The sequence below is a fragment of the Chrysemys picta genome, chromosome 5 (assembly GCF_011386835.1).
Source record: "Chrysemys picta bellii isolate R12L10 chromosome 5, ASM1138683v2, whole genome shotgun sequence".
NCBI classification, from domain to species: domain Eukaryota; kingdom Metazoa; phylum Chordata; order Testudines; family Emydidae; genus Chrysemys; species Chrysemys picta.
Genome location: NC_088795.1, coordinates 2,198,693 through 2,214,868, shown reverse-complemented (window position 1 = coordinate 2,214,868; position 16,176 = coordinate 2,198,693). Strand labels below are relative to the sequence as shown.

At 48.5% G+C, this 16,176-nt stretch overlaps 1 protein-coding gene across 2 annotated transcripts in view; it reads left to right on the top strand.

Annotated features, from left to right (window-relative positions):
* The window catches only part of TNKS (tankyrase), a 320,206-nt gene that overhangs the window by 291,730 nt on the left and 12,300 nt on the right, over window positions 1-16,176 (top strand). For both annotated transcript variants that reach the window (XM_065597440.1, XM_065597439.1), the window contains 4 exons: window positions 4,264-4,384; window positions 5,224-5,321; window positions 8,881-8,955; window positions 10,130-10,235. In XM_065597440.1, coding sequence (XP_065453512.1) covers window positions 4,264-4,384; window positions 5,224-5,321; window positions 8,881-8,955; window positions 10,130-10,235 — 400 coding nt within the window. The remainder of the gene's footprint in view (window positions 1-4,263; window positions 4,385-5,223; window positions 5,322-8,880; window positions 8,956-10,129; window positions 10,236-16,176) is intronic.

Below are 16,176 nucleotides of genomic sequence, written 5' to 3'. Positions count from 1 at the left end.
CCTCGCCTCAGCAACTTTCATGAGCCGGGCTCTTCGGGAACCGCGCAAAAGCCGCCTGAGGCTCCGGCGGCGGCGCGAGGCTCCGGTGCCGAGGCATCAGGCTTCCAGTTGCCTGCCTCTATTACGGCACCGTTCAGCACCGCGAATGATACGGTGCCGCCATTCCACAACATGCCTGACCCCAGGCAGGCTGGTATTGCCCGCCCGGCACCGACCGCGGCACCGACCCCTGCGGTGCACTCTGACACAGAGATCACAGGCAGAAACCCGATCGCAGGAATGCTCCTGTGCGGCAGCCTCTCCCAGCTCAGTTTTCACCTCCCGCAGGAGCTTCATTACCTCACTTTACCCAGACAGCAGATCTCCTGGTATCACCTACCCTGCAGTCTCCCCTGATGAACGAATATTCTTCTCCAATGCCTGACTCAGGATCTGAGCAGTTTTCCCCCAGTGAGGAGGAAACAGATCCACAGGGAGTTTTTTCTCCATATCATGACTCCCAGCCCCAGACCCGGGGCAATAGAGGTTATGAGAAAATTACCTCATCCCACTCTCAGGACCCTGCCCCCTGGGGGGTGAACCCCTGGATGGCACCACCTATGCCCTACCCGCCACCATGGCAATACTGGACACCATGGGCATCATACCCTCGGGAATACATGCCCCATGGCCACTCGACCAGGCGCAACACTGATCCAGCGCCGCCTCCTAACGAATATGCCAGTGACACGAGACGCCTGGCAACACAGTCACGCTTCCAGGATAAACCTAGCCCTACTCCTGTTCCAACAGAGCTGGAGCTAGCACCTGAAGAAGCATTACTTCCCCTTCCTCCAACTCCCTCGGACGAATATGCAAAATTCCAGGACCTCTTTAAAAGAGTTGCCAGTGACCTGCGAATTAACTTGGACGTGGTCACCGAACAACAGCATGAGCTAACGAACATCCTACAGCCCCCTTCTTCCTCCAGGGTGGCACTACCAATTAACGCAGCCCTTTTAGAACCCGCTAAGTCCATCTGGCAGACTGCAGCGACAAGCCTACCTACCTGCAAGCAAGCAGACAGGAAGTATTTTATTTCTCCAAAGGATTCTGAATTCCTTTTTACCCACCCAGCACCAAATTCATTGGTAGTAGATGCTGCGAACCAGAGGGCTAGACAACAGTATTCTCGTTCCGCCCCACCCAACAAGGACAACAAACTATTGGACCTTTTTGGTCGCAAAGTATATGCATCCTCCACCCTCCAATTTCGTATAGCTAATTATACTGCAGTCCTGGCAAAATACGACCATAAAAACTATAATAAGTTAATGGACTTTATTGGTGACATTCCAGAACAAAGAAAACAACAGTTCAGAGCTGTGGTTTCTGAGGGACAAGCCATATCACGCACCACTCTCCAAGCAGCCCTCGATGTAGCCAACACAGCGGCAAGATCGACCGCTACAGCGATAGTCATGCGACGGGGCTCATGGCTCTCCTCCTCCTTTTTTCCTCGCGAAGTTCAGAGCGCCATTGAAGATCTTCCCTTCGACGGTGACAAACTTTTTGCTTCTACCACGAACGAAGTGCTTCATTCAATGAAGGACTCAAGGACAACCCTCCGGTCTTTAGGTCTCCAGACACCTACGACCAGAAGATGGCAATATAGATACCAACCGTACCACCGGCCACGTTACCCCGCATTCACACAACATTCCCATAGACCGCAGGAACAACAACAACCACAACGTCAAAGACCAAGATTCCAGCGACGTCGCCCAAAAAGCAAAAGTTCAAGATGGTTACCCTCACTACCATAATCCCAGCGCTGGAGCAGGGCGACTGGTTTTCTGCCCTCGACCTACAAGATGCCTATTTCCATGTCACTATACATCCGGCCCACAGACGTTTCCTCCGATTTACCCTCGGTTCGACACATTTCCAATACAGGGTACTCCCCTTCGGACTATCCACAGCCCCCTGTGCTTTTTCCAAGCTTCTAGCTGTAGTCACTGCCTACCTCAGGAAACAAGGGGTCATAGTATTCCCTTACCTCGACGATTGCCTCCTCAAAGCTTCAACATTCGACAAGGCGCTCCGGTTCACACGGCTCACAGTCGATTGCTTTCTATCTCTCGGCCTACAAATAAACAGAGACAAATCCACATTACGCCCCACCCAGCACCTGCAGTTCATAGGCGCAGACCTCGACTCCCGGACGGGGTTGGCATCGCTCCCACCCGATCGCTTCAATTCCATAAACCAACTGGCCACAATTATTCGCAACAGTCCACAGGTGACTGCCCGAGACTGCCTGCAACTACTAGGTCACATGGCCTCGTGCACTTTTGTCGTCCAGAATGCACGCCTATACATGAGGTGCTTCCAAGCGTGGCTGGCAACGGTCTACAAACCGAATATGCACTCTTTAAACAAGACTCTCTCCCTGCCTGCTCCAGTCAAAGATTCGCTACATTGGTGGACCGTTCACTCCAACCTCTGCTCTGGAGTCCCGTTTCTCCAGCAGGCCCCATCACTCATCCTGACCACCGATGCATCTATGACAGGTTGGGGTGCACATATGTCTCATCACACAGTACAGGGGCTATGGTCACCAACCGAGACCTCCCTGCACATAAATGTTCTAGAACTTCGAGCCATTCGCAACGCGTGCCGTCACTTCCTGCCACTATTCAAGCATCATCACGTACGCATAATGACAGACAACATTGCATGCATGTTTTACGTAAACAGGCAGGGAGGAGCTCGATCCCATTCGCTGTGCACAGAGGCTATGAAGCTCTGGAATTGGTGCATTGTGAACAACATTCGGGTATCAGCAGCCTATCTTCCCGGGATCATGAACACCACTGCCCTTTATGTCCTGCTCTTAAATCAATTTTCTGTTTCACATCTTATTTGACATCCTATTTTATTACTTCCTGCTTTAGCCAGTAATCTCTATGACCTTGAAATGCAGCCTTGTCAAATGCTTTGAGGAATCTTAATATATTACAGCCAGTGAATAGTCCTGATCTGTCATCATGACAGTCATTATTTCTAGGAACCTTAGGTTACTTAAGCATGATTTAACATAGCCAAATCATGTTTGGAGACACACACACACCAAATAAACACGAAGTGAATGTTTTAGAGAATCTGTAATGGGATCAATGTAGGATGTGTTACACATTTTAATAAGGACATAACAGCAAAAGAATGGGAAATTATCAGGCTAAAATGAGACAGAACTTTTATTTCCATGTTGTATGTGGTGGAAATACATGTATAGGTATTTGTGCAAAAATGTAAATCTTGCTACAGAGTGCTTTAAACTGTTGCTATGTTTATAGTGCTGATGTACAGCACCACATTAATCCTGACCCCTTGATAATCTTGACAGGAAAGCTGTTGTCTGGGATTTTTTTCTTACTATTTCTGCTATCATTCGTGCAGCTAGCAATGCTAGCAATGGTGGGTGTGTTAGCCAGAGTGCCATGTAACCCTCCTCAGAGCAGTTCTAGATAATACAATGACTGTGTACAGTCGTCCTTGATGTGTTACCACCAGTGGAGCTCCATCAATAATACTTCAGTACAGGAAATTATTTTAAAAAATCCAATATCGGTAAGGCCAGTCACTGAAGGGGAAGAGTTATGATGCACCTAAGGGACAAAGGAACGCAAGTCCCACTGATTTTTCAGTGGGGCATATGCACCTAAATCCCGTAGGCACACTTGAAATCTCCTATCAGTTTTAAATTAAGCCTTTTATTATTCCTTTAGCAATATCAGATCCAGACTAAATTATTTTCCTAGTAATATTTGACTATTGTTTCAGTGCATTCATTAAATGGTTAGAAATTATTCCCAGTTTGGTATGGAGTCTTACCATGAAGGGAGATGGATGAGAAATTAAATAGCTTACTTTTTAACTGTTATGCTAAATTACCTTTCCCTGTTAGTTTTTGGAAGAGAGAGGTATGTTCTGTGTTATTTACACACATTCTGCAGCAGCCAGCATAAAGCAGCTCTCTGCTGTCTCATGATGGGAAGAGCCTGTGATATTTACTTGGGCCAGCCTCAGACAGGAAGGTGGCAGTCCATTAGATTGTAGGACCGTCATAATAAAATTAAAATACATAAACTGAGGGATTCTACTCCTAGCATGAATGCAGTGTAAGCACAGTATAATTTCTGTAACAATGGGACTTTCATTTTTTCCTTAGGAGGTAATGAAGGCTTGGCTACTAATTTTTGTCATGGTTTCTCTTTTCAGATAACTCTTGATGTATTGGCAGACATGGGGCATGAAGAGTTAAAAGAAATTGGCATTAACGCATACGGACATCGTCACAAACTAATAAAAGGTGTAGAGAGACTTCTAGGAGGTCAGCAAGGTACATATATCAAAACAGCCGGCCACACCTGTTAACTTTGAGTTATGTACACCTGGACCTGTCTGAAAATAATTTTCAGCAGGCTTTCAGCATTTGCCTTGTAAAAGCAATGCTCTTAGATCATCCCCAGGCTTAGACCATGACTTTAAAGAGTCCATGTGTGGTTAGAGGCGTTCCTGCTTGCAGAATTAACCAAATTCTGGCTAGGCAGCAGAAATAAAATGGCTAGAGACAGAGGACTCTTTCAGTGCAGTGGTGCAAAGATGGGGAGGAGCCATTGTCTTGTCTCCTCTCCACCCCAACTGGGGAATGCACAGCCCATGGAGGGGAGGAACCCCTATGCTGCTCTTAGCACAAGGCCATCATTCCGGAAGGCTCCAGCATGAAGTGCATAAAGCGGGAGCAGCTCTTTGTGTACCTACGTAAGGGTCAGTCACAGTCTGGTGCAGTGGTTTGTTCCAAGATTAACACACACAACTGTTAGTTCCTAATAACTAATTCCTGAATGGATCACATTCTAATTGCAAACTGTTGGAATTGTCTCTATCACACAGGCTTCAGCTGCTTCACTTGAAAGCAGAAATTGCTAGATAAGTTCATCTCCCACATAAATTTTATTCTTTTAATATTTTATTCTATTTTAATACTCTCTTTTAATGCCTGCTGCTTTTCAAGCATTTGATCTAATTTAGGTTGTATTTCCTTTGTTTGCTTCCTGTATTGGACTTGCTCCTGCTCTGAGGTTATTTAACAAGTAATAATAGTAAGGCTGGGTAAAAATACAGCTGGTATTGTTTCCTACCGTTGATTTTTACTTCTTAAATTCTTCCCTTTTGCAGGCACCAGTCCTTATTTGACTTTTCACTGTGTGAGCCAAGGGACTATTCTCCTAGATCTTGCTCCCGATGATAAGGAGTATCAATCAGTAGAAGAGGAGGTATTATAAATACAAATATTTTTGTTTTAAAAATTGGCTTGTGTTTGCTGCTTAATGTCTGTCTTGGAAGTTAGTGTGGTTCTACACTGCAAAGTGATACTCTCAAAATAGCATTGGTGGGTTCCACGTTACTGCCACCCAGTGATTACAGATCAGATGTGATCCCTGATTGCCAGGTCTTCAAACTCAGCCTAGGAACTGAAGGTCAGACTAGGTTCTTTTCCTCTTACACATCCCCAGTGCTCTGTGGGCCCAATTCCACACCCAGATATACCTGGGCTAGTCACATTTTTCCAGATTATGGCCTTGGTGATACCTCTGCAACCCTCAATGCCTTTAGTAGAGCTCCACAAGTGTGTCACTGACTTAAAATAAACAAGCAATGCCTTTGGTGCTGCACAAAAAGAGATTCCAGCCCTGCAGCACCAAAGCAGTTAACGGGAATAAAAAAGATCTGACCCCAGGGCACTCAGGGAGCAGTAGGAAAGAGCCGTTTTTATGCAATCTTTTTTGACAAGCGGAGCAACATCAAGGTCCTCTGTAGTGTGGGGGGAAAGAACCATGCCCCCACAGCTCCATGGGGACAGACCAGGCATCAGCATCACTTCACCCCCAAAGACAGCAGTCAATCCTGCAGCTCCCAAAAAATAAGCCGAGAGTAATTGCAGGTGGAGGCTGGAACAACCATGTCTCCCTAGAGTCCTGGTGGGAGTAGGACAGGTCATACAACAGCCCCATGATCTCCTTAACATGGCATTGCCTCTTGCCCCAAGAGAGACAGGTGCTGGGTGGGGTTCCACACACAATCTTCTGCTGATGGGGACAGTGGTGCACAGAGAGCTGCAGCTGCTTTCGTTGTTGCTGGGTGACTGCCCAAGTTCAGATCTTCCTTGCTCTGTCCACTGTCTGCCAGCCAGGCTAACCCAGTGCTTCTCCCTGCCTTGCCACAGTCTCCCCCTCAGGTCCTGCCTTCTCCACAGGTTTCAGAGGGGTAGCCATGTTAGTCTTATCAGCAAAAACAACGAGGAGTCCTTGTGGCACCTCAGAGACTAACAAATTTATTTGGGCATAAGTGTTCGTGGGCTAGAACCCACTTCATCGGATGCATGGAGTGGAAAATACAGGAGCAGGTATAAATACATGAAAAGATGGGACTTACCTTATCAAGTGTGAGGTCAGTCTAACGAGACAATTTCAATTAACGGTAGGATACCAAGGGAGAAAAAATAACTTTTGTAGTGGTAATGAGAGTGGCCCATTTCAAACAGTTGACGAGAAGGTGTGAGTGACCGTAGGGGGAAATTAGTATGGGGGAAATTAGGTTTAGGTTTTGTAATGACCCAACCATATGATGGCATATATCATGTGCCAGCAATGCCCCTCTGCCATGTACATTGGCCACACCAGACAGTCTCTACGCAAAAGAATAAATGGACACAAATCTGACATCAGGAATTATAACATTCAAAAACCAGTAGGAGAACACTTCAGTCTCCCTGGTCACTCAATAACAGACCTAAAAGTGGCAGTTCTTCAACAACAAAACTTCAAAAACAGACTCCAATGTGAAACTGCAGAACTGGAATTAATTTGCAAACTGGACACTATCAAATTAGGCCTGAATAAAGACTAGGAGTGGTTGGGTCATTACAAAACCTAAACCTAATTTCCCCCTACGGTCACTCACACCTTCTCATCAACTGTTTGAAATGGGCCACTCTCATTACCACTACAAAAGTTATTTTTCCTCCCTTGGCATCCTACTGTTAATTGAATTGTCTCATTAGACTGACCTCACACTTGATAAGGTAACTCCCATCTTTTCATGTATTTATACCTGCTCCTGTATTTTCCACGCCATGCATCTGATGAAGTGGGTTCTAGCCCATGAACACTTATCCCCAAATAAATTTGTTAGTCTCTAAGGTGCCACAAAGACTCCTTGTTGTTTTTCCTTCTCCACGGAGACACTCAGATGCTAAGGTGATGAGTGCCAGGATAAGAATTTAGATAAGGTAGGATGGCTGCTGTATGCTGTGACCCTTTACACTTACCTGTAGGTGGTATCCAGATGTGTATGCTCCACAGGGCCACGTGCTTGCACCTACCTTCATGAAAGTTGTCAGTTTTCCCCTTTTTTAGCTAGGGTGTTTGGGAACATAGGTTAAAATAGAACCAAAGGGATTGTGCTCTCCTTCATCCCTTTCCCTGTGGCTTGTATCCACTGCTTCAAGAGGCAGCTCCTTATGCTTCTTGAAGCCTTTTGGAAACACCCACTGAACGTGCTGTGGGTCTGGGTCATTAACTCCTCTTACAAAATGTATTTTCTTGGAGAAGTGTTCAAAAGGCTCATATGACAGATCAAAATGAGGAGGGAGATTTTGTGTGTACTACTTTATGGTTTTAGCTGTTTAAATGGGAAAATAAACAGATTCCATTGTAAAACCTTTGATCTTGAGCCCTAAACCTTCGTGTGTGATCTGTCCATTTCTGTTAGTAGGAAATCACATTAGGACATGCAGGATCAGTGACTCAGGGTGCTATTTTAACAAATTGTTTGCTTAGTTTAATAAGGAGGCATAGTATGACAACCTCATCGTGTCCTATCACCTTGTCACCAGTGAAATACTGATGCCAAGAGTCTGCTTCGCCACCCTAACAGCTTGCTGCCCTAGAAAAAGAGTCAGAACATCGACTGCAAAGTTCACATGTATTTATTAGACTCTCTTGCCTCTTACTTTGTATAGTTTATGTTGATTTTCTGACGTAACATTGCCCTAGATTGTAACTGTTTCTCTGCTGTGCTAGTGTTTTTTTGTTTTGTTTTATTTTTAAAGTAAGTTGAAAATGTTTAAGCTACTTCTTGCTTAGACAGGCAAAAGTTTGGAAATCCAGAGTTCATATAGGATTTCATATAGCTTGCGTAACAGACAGGGTCAACTGCCAACAGAGTCAAATACAATATTTATTTGGGCTGTTACTTAAAGTGTAATTGTCTACCAAAAGTCACTTACCTGTAGATGAAATTATACTTCTTGATAGCAGGTAATAGTAATGTATAAACATCACAATGTATTGATCCCCCCCAGAAACCAAAAAATGGAAAATTATATACCTTAGTTATACATTCTTTATTATGTCAACATGGTCTTTCCATAAAATCTTTCTTGCTTTTTTGTAACGTTATAATTGGAATTTTTGCAATTCAATGTCCATGTCTACTTTTGATAGTAAATTCCAATGTGCTTATTTTCTTACCTGGAGTTTTATTGACAAGTTGGGTCATTGGATTTGTTCTCAGCCAATATCCTGGAGCAATATGTTCCACTAGGACTTTCAGCACGCGAACAAATAAAAGAACATAGCTGTATTCGAATTTGAGGTCTCTTAATTTTTGAGTTTCTTTGATCATTCTTAAAACAAATAAGATTATATTTAAGTATATTCACCATTCCTCATGTTTTGGCCTTGCTTAAATGAACTCCCTTTCCAGCTCATTAATATTATTAGCAGGTGTCAAGTTTTCTGTTTGAGAATTCCATTTGATATTTTTATGCAGATGCAAAGTACAATCCGGGAGCACAGAGACGGTGGCAATGCTGGCGGGATCTTCAACAGATATAATGTCATCAGGGTAAGTCTCAAAGACTTCAGAAAATCAGAAGTAAAATAAGTGGTAATTATGCTAACAGTTGGAATCATTTTGATATGCTGCCCTGTCATTATATAATTGCATACAAAAATCCACATTACATGAATGTTAAAGTTGCACAGTCAAGCACTCAGAAGATAAGAAATACCAAAATTAAGACTGTACAATCATGTTGTGCAGTGAAGGAGGCAGGAGGTGACCATGTAATTACAGAATGCATACACACAAAGGCGGCAAATTAAAGTAGAACAGGCAATCTTAATTCTGGCTTTTGATTGCTTGACTTTGCAGCCTTAACGTTTTGTTAACGTGGGGGGTTTTAATGTAATGTCCCCAATTTTTTTTTACAAAACAAACTTTGCCCTGCTTCATATTGCCTTGGTGTCAACAGGGATAGTGTTGGGAGCACAGACGAGACACCTGCCCTGCTTTCAGTTCCTGTGCCCAGTGCCACAGGGGCCTCCTACAGCTCCTGGGATGGAACATGTTCAGTCGCACTGCGGGGATGGCCAAGCACAGTCCTGTCACCATTAGGAGCTGTGAAGGGATGGAGCACGCTCAATATGGATGGAATCTTCAGAGTGTTTAGCTGCCAGACTCTGACAAGTCTCTACTGAGCATGTGCAAACTGAGATTTCTCAGAGGCTCATAACTTGGCCAATTTGGGTGGATTTTCCCACAAATGGCAAAAGGCACATCCCTGACACTAGGCCAAGCTGCATCACCACCACTAAATTTCAAGTCCCTGGTTGAAAGCACTAGACTTGAGCTTCACAGAGAAATAGTATTAAGAATGTTTTCATATGCACAAAACAACACATTTTCCCCTAACTTTTTCTCAGAAATGGCTAAACAGTTTTGCCTAAATTTTCTGACAAAATTCTGCCTGATGGTAAAATGGTAAAAGTTTGGCAAAGGTATAAGCAACTGAAAACAGGATTTTATAATGGGAAGTGTTGGGCTACCTTAACTAAAGGTGGTGCTACCTGCTCTGTCTGTAATATTTTTTACCAATTTTGTTTTAAAAGCAAAAGATTAGATACTGAATCACCCCAGATATTTGTTATACAGTTCAAACCTCTTGCTACAGTTTCCCTATACTGTATAGAATTACATTTCATTAGAAGTGAATTATGGTTTTTTGTTTATACTGTAGATTCAGAAGGTTGTGAACAAGAAGTTGAGGGAGAGATTCTGTCACAGACAGAAGGAGGTCTCAGAGGAAAATCACAACCATCACAATGAGCGTATGTTGTTTCATGGTGAGGAACTGGTCTCTGTTTCTAGACTTCACTACTTCTTAAAAAAAAAAAAAAAAAGTAGGGGGGAGTAAATGTTAGTGTTAATCATTGTACATTGTTTTTGTATTTCTGCTCACTTTCCCCTCCACCATCAGAATGTATGCGAGTGTGTTTTGATAAGAAAAGCTACACTTCTTCAAGAAGTGTTCCTGTGGGTGCTTCACTTCAGGTGTTTATGCGCCCCTGCACCTTTGAGCAAAGTTTTTTGGAAGCAGTGCCCGTTTGGCCCTTCCATGTGCCCTACACATTCTCGTGCCCTGTTCCGAGGACATATCGAACCGCATGTGGGAACAACCCTCCGTACTTTTTCAGCCTGAGATGGAGTGTAGAGTTTGCCTGTCCTCGTCAGCCTAGTTCTCGTGTATAGTTAGTGTTTAATGTTTCCGTGTTAATTGTTGGAATCACGGTTCCCTCTTTTTTCTTTGTTCTCCATGTTAAGGGGGATTTTTTGGACTTTGCTCTGGGGTCTGACTGGATCTCCTAGTTTTAAGAGGTGTCTTTCCTGTCAGGAAGCTATCCTTATCAGTGACAGGCATCCTCAGTGTCTCTGTCAATTTGGGAGACACTCATATCCCCAGCAAGTGCAAGTTCTGCACCTCATTCAAGAGCAGATCTCAAAACCGTAGGGAAACAAAGTTTAGATTAATGATGATGGAACAAGCCCTAAGACTGACTTCTGACCTGGGTACCGAAAACCTCCATGTACACAGGGCTTCAAGTGCCCCATCTACTTTGAGATCCTTGTCATTGAATGTCTCAACATATACAGGCTGTGCTGCGCTGCTTACCTCTGGGCATCAGTCACCAAAAGTCTCAGCAGACAGAGCTTCTGTGTCAGAAGTCCACAGTACAGAGAGCTGTGTTACCTAAGCTTCTGGTTACTGATAAGAAGAGTAGGAGTACTGGGTCTCCTAGAAAATCTTGGCCACCAAATCACAAGAAGACTGCAGATCTCAGGTCCCAAGGGGAGTTCTTTAGATGCTCCATGTGGTTCAGGTACCAGGAAGGCCTCTAAGGTGTCCACTAAGAACCAGACTACAAAGAGAGACTGGGTACTGAGGTCATCTACTTCGTACCCAGACGGGTAGAAATCTCAGAGGACTACACCACCAGACACTGAAATTGAATTTCTGGTACCAACATGGCATTGGGAGGAAGGGTCCCCTGCCTAGTGGTTAGCACCCAAGGTGGCAGTCACCCCCAATGGGTGCAGTTAGGGTCAGCAGCTCTGCCTAATGGGTGCAGTTCAGGGGTGGCATCTCTGCCTAGGGGATACAGATCAGAGGTGGCACTGGGTTTATCTGAACCCAAAACTATGGTAACTAGTCTCTGTTTTCCAGGTAGTGTCAGGAAATAAATCAGTGAGGGATGCAGCACTTCCGTCTGATAAACTATTAGTTCGCACAAAAGTGCTTCCACACAAAAACCCTTGTTTTTATTGAGGACAAAGCACACATCAAAAATAGCAATAGTCTAGAGCACCCCAGATAGATATAGTTCTTCTTCGAGTGATTGTTCACGTCCATTACACATTAGGTGTACGCGCGCCGCGTGCACGGACGTCGGAAACTTTTTCCCTTAGCGGCTCCCGTCGGGCCGGCAGGGCCCCCTCCTTCCCGCCAGAGCGGCGCCCCGCTCCAGGGTATATATATCCCTGCCGACCCGACCCCTCCAGTTCCTTCTTACCGTCCGTGGCGGCGTTGGAACAACTCTGTCTCTCGTCTGAGTGTGTCCCTTAGCATAGTCATTAGTGTTATTTAGCAAACAGTTATCAGTTATTTAGTAGTAGTGTTGAGCTTAGTAGTTAACAGCTCATTAGGTACTTAAAGTTCCTGCTGTGGTTGCTTGGTCAACCCGGGCACCGGCCCTGGGCGGCGGGGCATGCCGCACGCCCAAGGCTTCAAGGCTTGTGCCACGTGCCGCAAGCCTATGCCATTGAGCGACCCCCACGACTCGTGTCTCCGCTGCCTGGGGGAAGCTCACCAGAAAGAGCGCTGCAAGATCTGCAAGGCCTTTAAGCCTAGAACTAAGAAAGAAAGAGACTTTCGCCTCAAGCAGCTGCTCATGGAGACGGCGTTGCAGCCCTCCACTTCGGCGGCACCGTCTGCCTCGGTGCGGAGCACCCCGGCATCGGTGCGGGAACCGGCGCCGGCGGGTCACCCGAAGCCCACGGCACCGACCCAACGGGGGCATGTACGACACCGGTCGTCTTCGCCGGCAAAATCGAAGGGCCAACCCAAGGCCCGAGGATGCTCCCCGCATAAGAGGGTGGCGCCGGTGAAGACCTCGAGTGCGCCTAAGGCCGGCACGGCCCTGGCACAGACCCCGGTAGTGGCTCCGGCGCCGAAAGGCCCGTCGAGCCCCGGGATAGGCGCGTCGAGTGAAGATGAAGGGCTGGAGGAGCTCTTGGAACAGCCCTCCACTCCGGACACATTTGAGGCAGCTAAGGACCTCATTGCATTGTCCGTTGAGGCCCCTCCACGTACTGAGGACGCTCCGCCGAAGCTGCCACACAGAGGCAAGCCGGCGATGGTGCGCCCATCACGGTCGCCATCTCGGCACCGTTCAAGGCACCGGTCCCGGTCGAGCTCCGCCTCGGTGGACTCCCGGTTGCCCTCAGCGCAGAAAGCACCGCAGCAGTCGGGCTTCAACAAGCGGTCGGCACCGACTCAGCAACCAAGCACGAGTCGGCACCACGAGGCGTCGGCGGTACGTTACCTGAGACCGACCAGCCGTAGTCGTTCCTGGTCCCGCGATCACCGGTACCGATCCAGATCCAGGTCGGCGAGACGCTGCTCCAGGTCCTGGTCGCGGAGGCGCTACTCCCCAAACCCGGACCGGCACTGTCCTACGGCTCCGCCGTGGCCTTCCAGGTCACTGTCCGTGGTGTCGGAGACTGACTCGGGCCGGTACGGCGGGTATGCCCATAGGGCACCGGCTAGCAGGGACCACGAACCCTGTGGCCATCCCCAGTGGGGCCAACCGAGCCAATGGCCGTTCTGGACACCCTGGGCCTACCACCAGCAAGGGCCCCCATCTAGGACCTCGAGATCCGGGCCATCAGGGTACCGATCCCGCTCCCCGCGGTACCGCCCGCCATCTCATAAGGAGGCAACGGTCTCTAGACCGCAGGAGCGGGAGGGAGTGGACTCGGCACCGAGCACGGTACCGTCCCAGTCCCACACCGTGGGTCAGGCCCCAGAGGAGCAACCAGTCGATGCCGGGTTGCAGGAAGATGAGGATGGGCAGAAGGCCCCAACCTCTTCCTCCTCGCCGAACGAGGCAGTAGCGGGCACGACAGTGTCTGGCCCTCCCCCGATTGACCATCGGGCGCACCAAGACCTGCTTCGCCGGGTGTAGCCCTCAATCTGGGCTTGCAGGCGGAGGAGACTGTAGAACAGGAGGACCCCATGGTCGATATCCTGAGCCCGGAGGGGCCCTCCAGAGTCGCTCTCCCGATTATACGGACAGTCCAGTCCAACTATAAGACGATGTGGCAAACGCCGGCCTCCAGTGCACCAACTGCAAGAGATGTGGAGAGGAAATACTTCGCCCCATCTAGAGGATTTGACTTCCTCTTTTTGCACCCGTCTCCTTGTTCGCTGGTGGTCTCGGCGGTCAACGAGCGAGAGCGTCATGGCCAGCAAGCCCCTGCGCCCAAGGGCAAGGAAGCAAAGCGATTAGACTTGTTCGGGAGGAAAGTCTATTCATCTGGGGGCCTTCAGCTGAGGATCGCTAATCGGCAGGCGATTCTAAATAGACACAATTTTAACTCTTGGGCATCAGTCTCCAAGTTTAAGGACTCCCTACCACCGGACGCACATCCTGAGTTCACGGCCCTGGTGGACGAGGGCATGGCGGTGGCCAAGACCTCATTGCAGGCCTCCCTCGACTCAGCCGACGCAGCGTCAATCAGTCGCGTCAGGGATAGTGATGAGGCGTTCGGCATGGTTACAGGCTTCAGGCCTTCCGCCAGAGGTGCAGACCACACTGCAGGACCTCCCGTTTGAAGGTTCGGGCTTGTTCTCCGACCAAACGGACACCAGGCTACATAGCCTTAAGGACTCGCGAGCAACCCTTAAGTCATTGGGTATGCACACCCCGGTGACACAGCGCAAGCCCTTTAAACCTCAGCCACCACAGAGGCAGTACCACCCTCGCCCTCGGCACGAACCGTACCGCCGTCGTGGCAGGGATAACAGGCGGAGACGTAACAATACGCCTAACCAGGGCCAAGGTCACGGCCAGGGCAAGCCGCAGCCAGGGAACAAACCAGGCTTTTGAAGCTACGCCCGAGGACAGCGTACCACATTCCATACCGGATCCTCCTCCAAGTTTCAAGGACCGCCTGTCCCATTTCTACCGGGCATAGTTGCGCATAACATCGGACCGCTGGGTCCTGCGCACAGTGAAGGCGGGCTATACCCTCCAGTTTTCCTCGCCCCCTCCCTGCCATCCACCTTCCCCGTCCCTCTTCAGGGACCCCTCTCACGAGCAACTTCTCATGCAGGAGGTACAGACCCTTCTCGCAGCAGGAGCACCGGACCTAAGGGGAAAAGGATTCTACTCCAGATACTTCCTGATTCCCAAGGCAAAAGGGGGCCTCCGTCCTATCTTGGACCTGCGCGACCTAAACAAGTTTCTGATCAGAACGCGCTTCCGTATGGTCTCCCTTGGAACTATTATCCCATCCCTGGATCCGGGGGACTGGTACGCTGCCCTCGATATGAAAGATGCCTACTTTCACATCGCCATCAATCCGGCCCACAGGCGGTTCCTGCACTTCACTATCAACCAGCGCCATTTCCAATTTACGGTCCTGCCTTTTGGCCTGGCATCAGCACCACGAGTATTCACGAAATGCATGTCCGTGGTAACAGCCTTCCTTCGGAAGAGAAGGATGCGTGTGTTCCCGTACTTGGACGACTGGCTTCTCGCGGGCAGGTCGGAGGCCGAGGTCCGATCTCACGTGACACTGGCCTTGCAAATGTTCGACAGGCTCGGCCTCCTGGTCAACGTGCCCAAGTCCACGTTAGTTCCCACACAGAGACTGGACTTCATAGGTGCAACCCTGGACTCGGTGACCGCGCGGGCAAGCCTCCCAGAGTCACGGTTCCTGACAATTCAGAGGGCCGTAAGCTCAGTCCAAAAATTCCCCACGACAACGGCAAGGTGTTGCATGCAGCTCCTGGGACACATGGCAGCCTGCACACATGTGGTCAGACATGCCTGCCTAAGGCTCCGGCCTTTGCAGTTGTGGTTTGCCCAAACGTACCGCCCCAACAGAGACCCCTTGGATCTAGTGGTGACGATCCCAGATCGGGTGTTGGGCTCGCTCTGCTGGTGGCTCGATCAACAGCAGGTCTGCGAAGGGATCCCCTTCGCTGCCCCACAGCCCACTCTGACGTTAGTAACAGATGCATCGGACCTGGGTTGGGGGGCGCATCTGGGGGAACTGCGGACCCAAGGGTTGTGGTCCAGAGAAGACAAACTGCTTCACATCAATCTAAAGGAGCTAAGAGCGGTTCGCCTCGCCTGTCAGACCTTCCACGCCACCATAGAAGGTCACAGCGTGGCAGTCCTGACGGACAACACTACCACCATGTTATATATAAACAAGCAGGGCGGGTCCCGGTCCTCTCCCCTCTGTCGCGAGGCACTCCACTTATGGGACTTTTGTATAGCCCATGCGATCCACCTCATCGCAACGTATCTCCCGGGGATCCAGAACGGCTTAGCGGACCGCCTCAGCCGATCCTACCGAATGCACGAATGGGCGTTGAGGCGAGACGTCCTGCATTCAAACTTCCGGAGGTGGGGCTTTCCCCGGGTGGATCTGTTCGCCACCAAGGACAACAGTCAATGCCCTCAGTTCTGCTCATTTCAGAACCTCAGCCCGGGA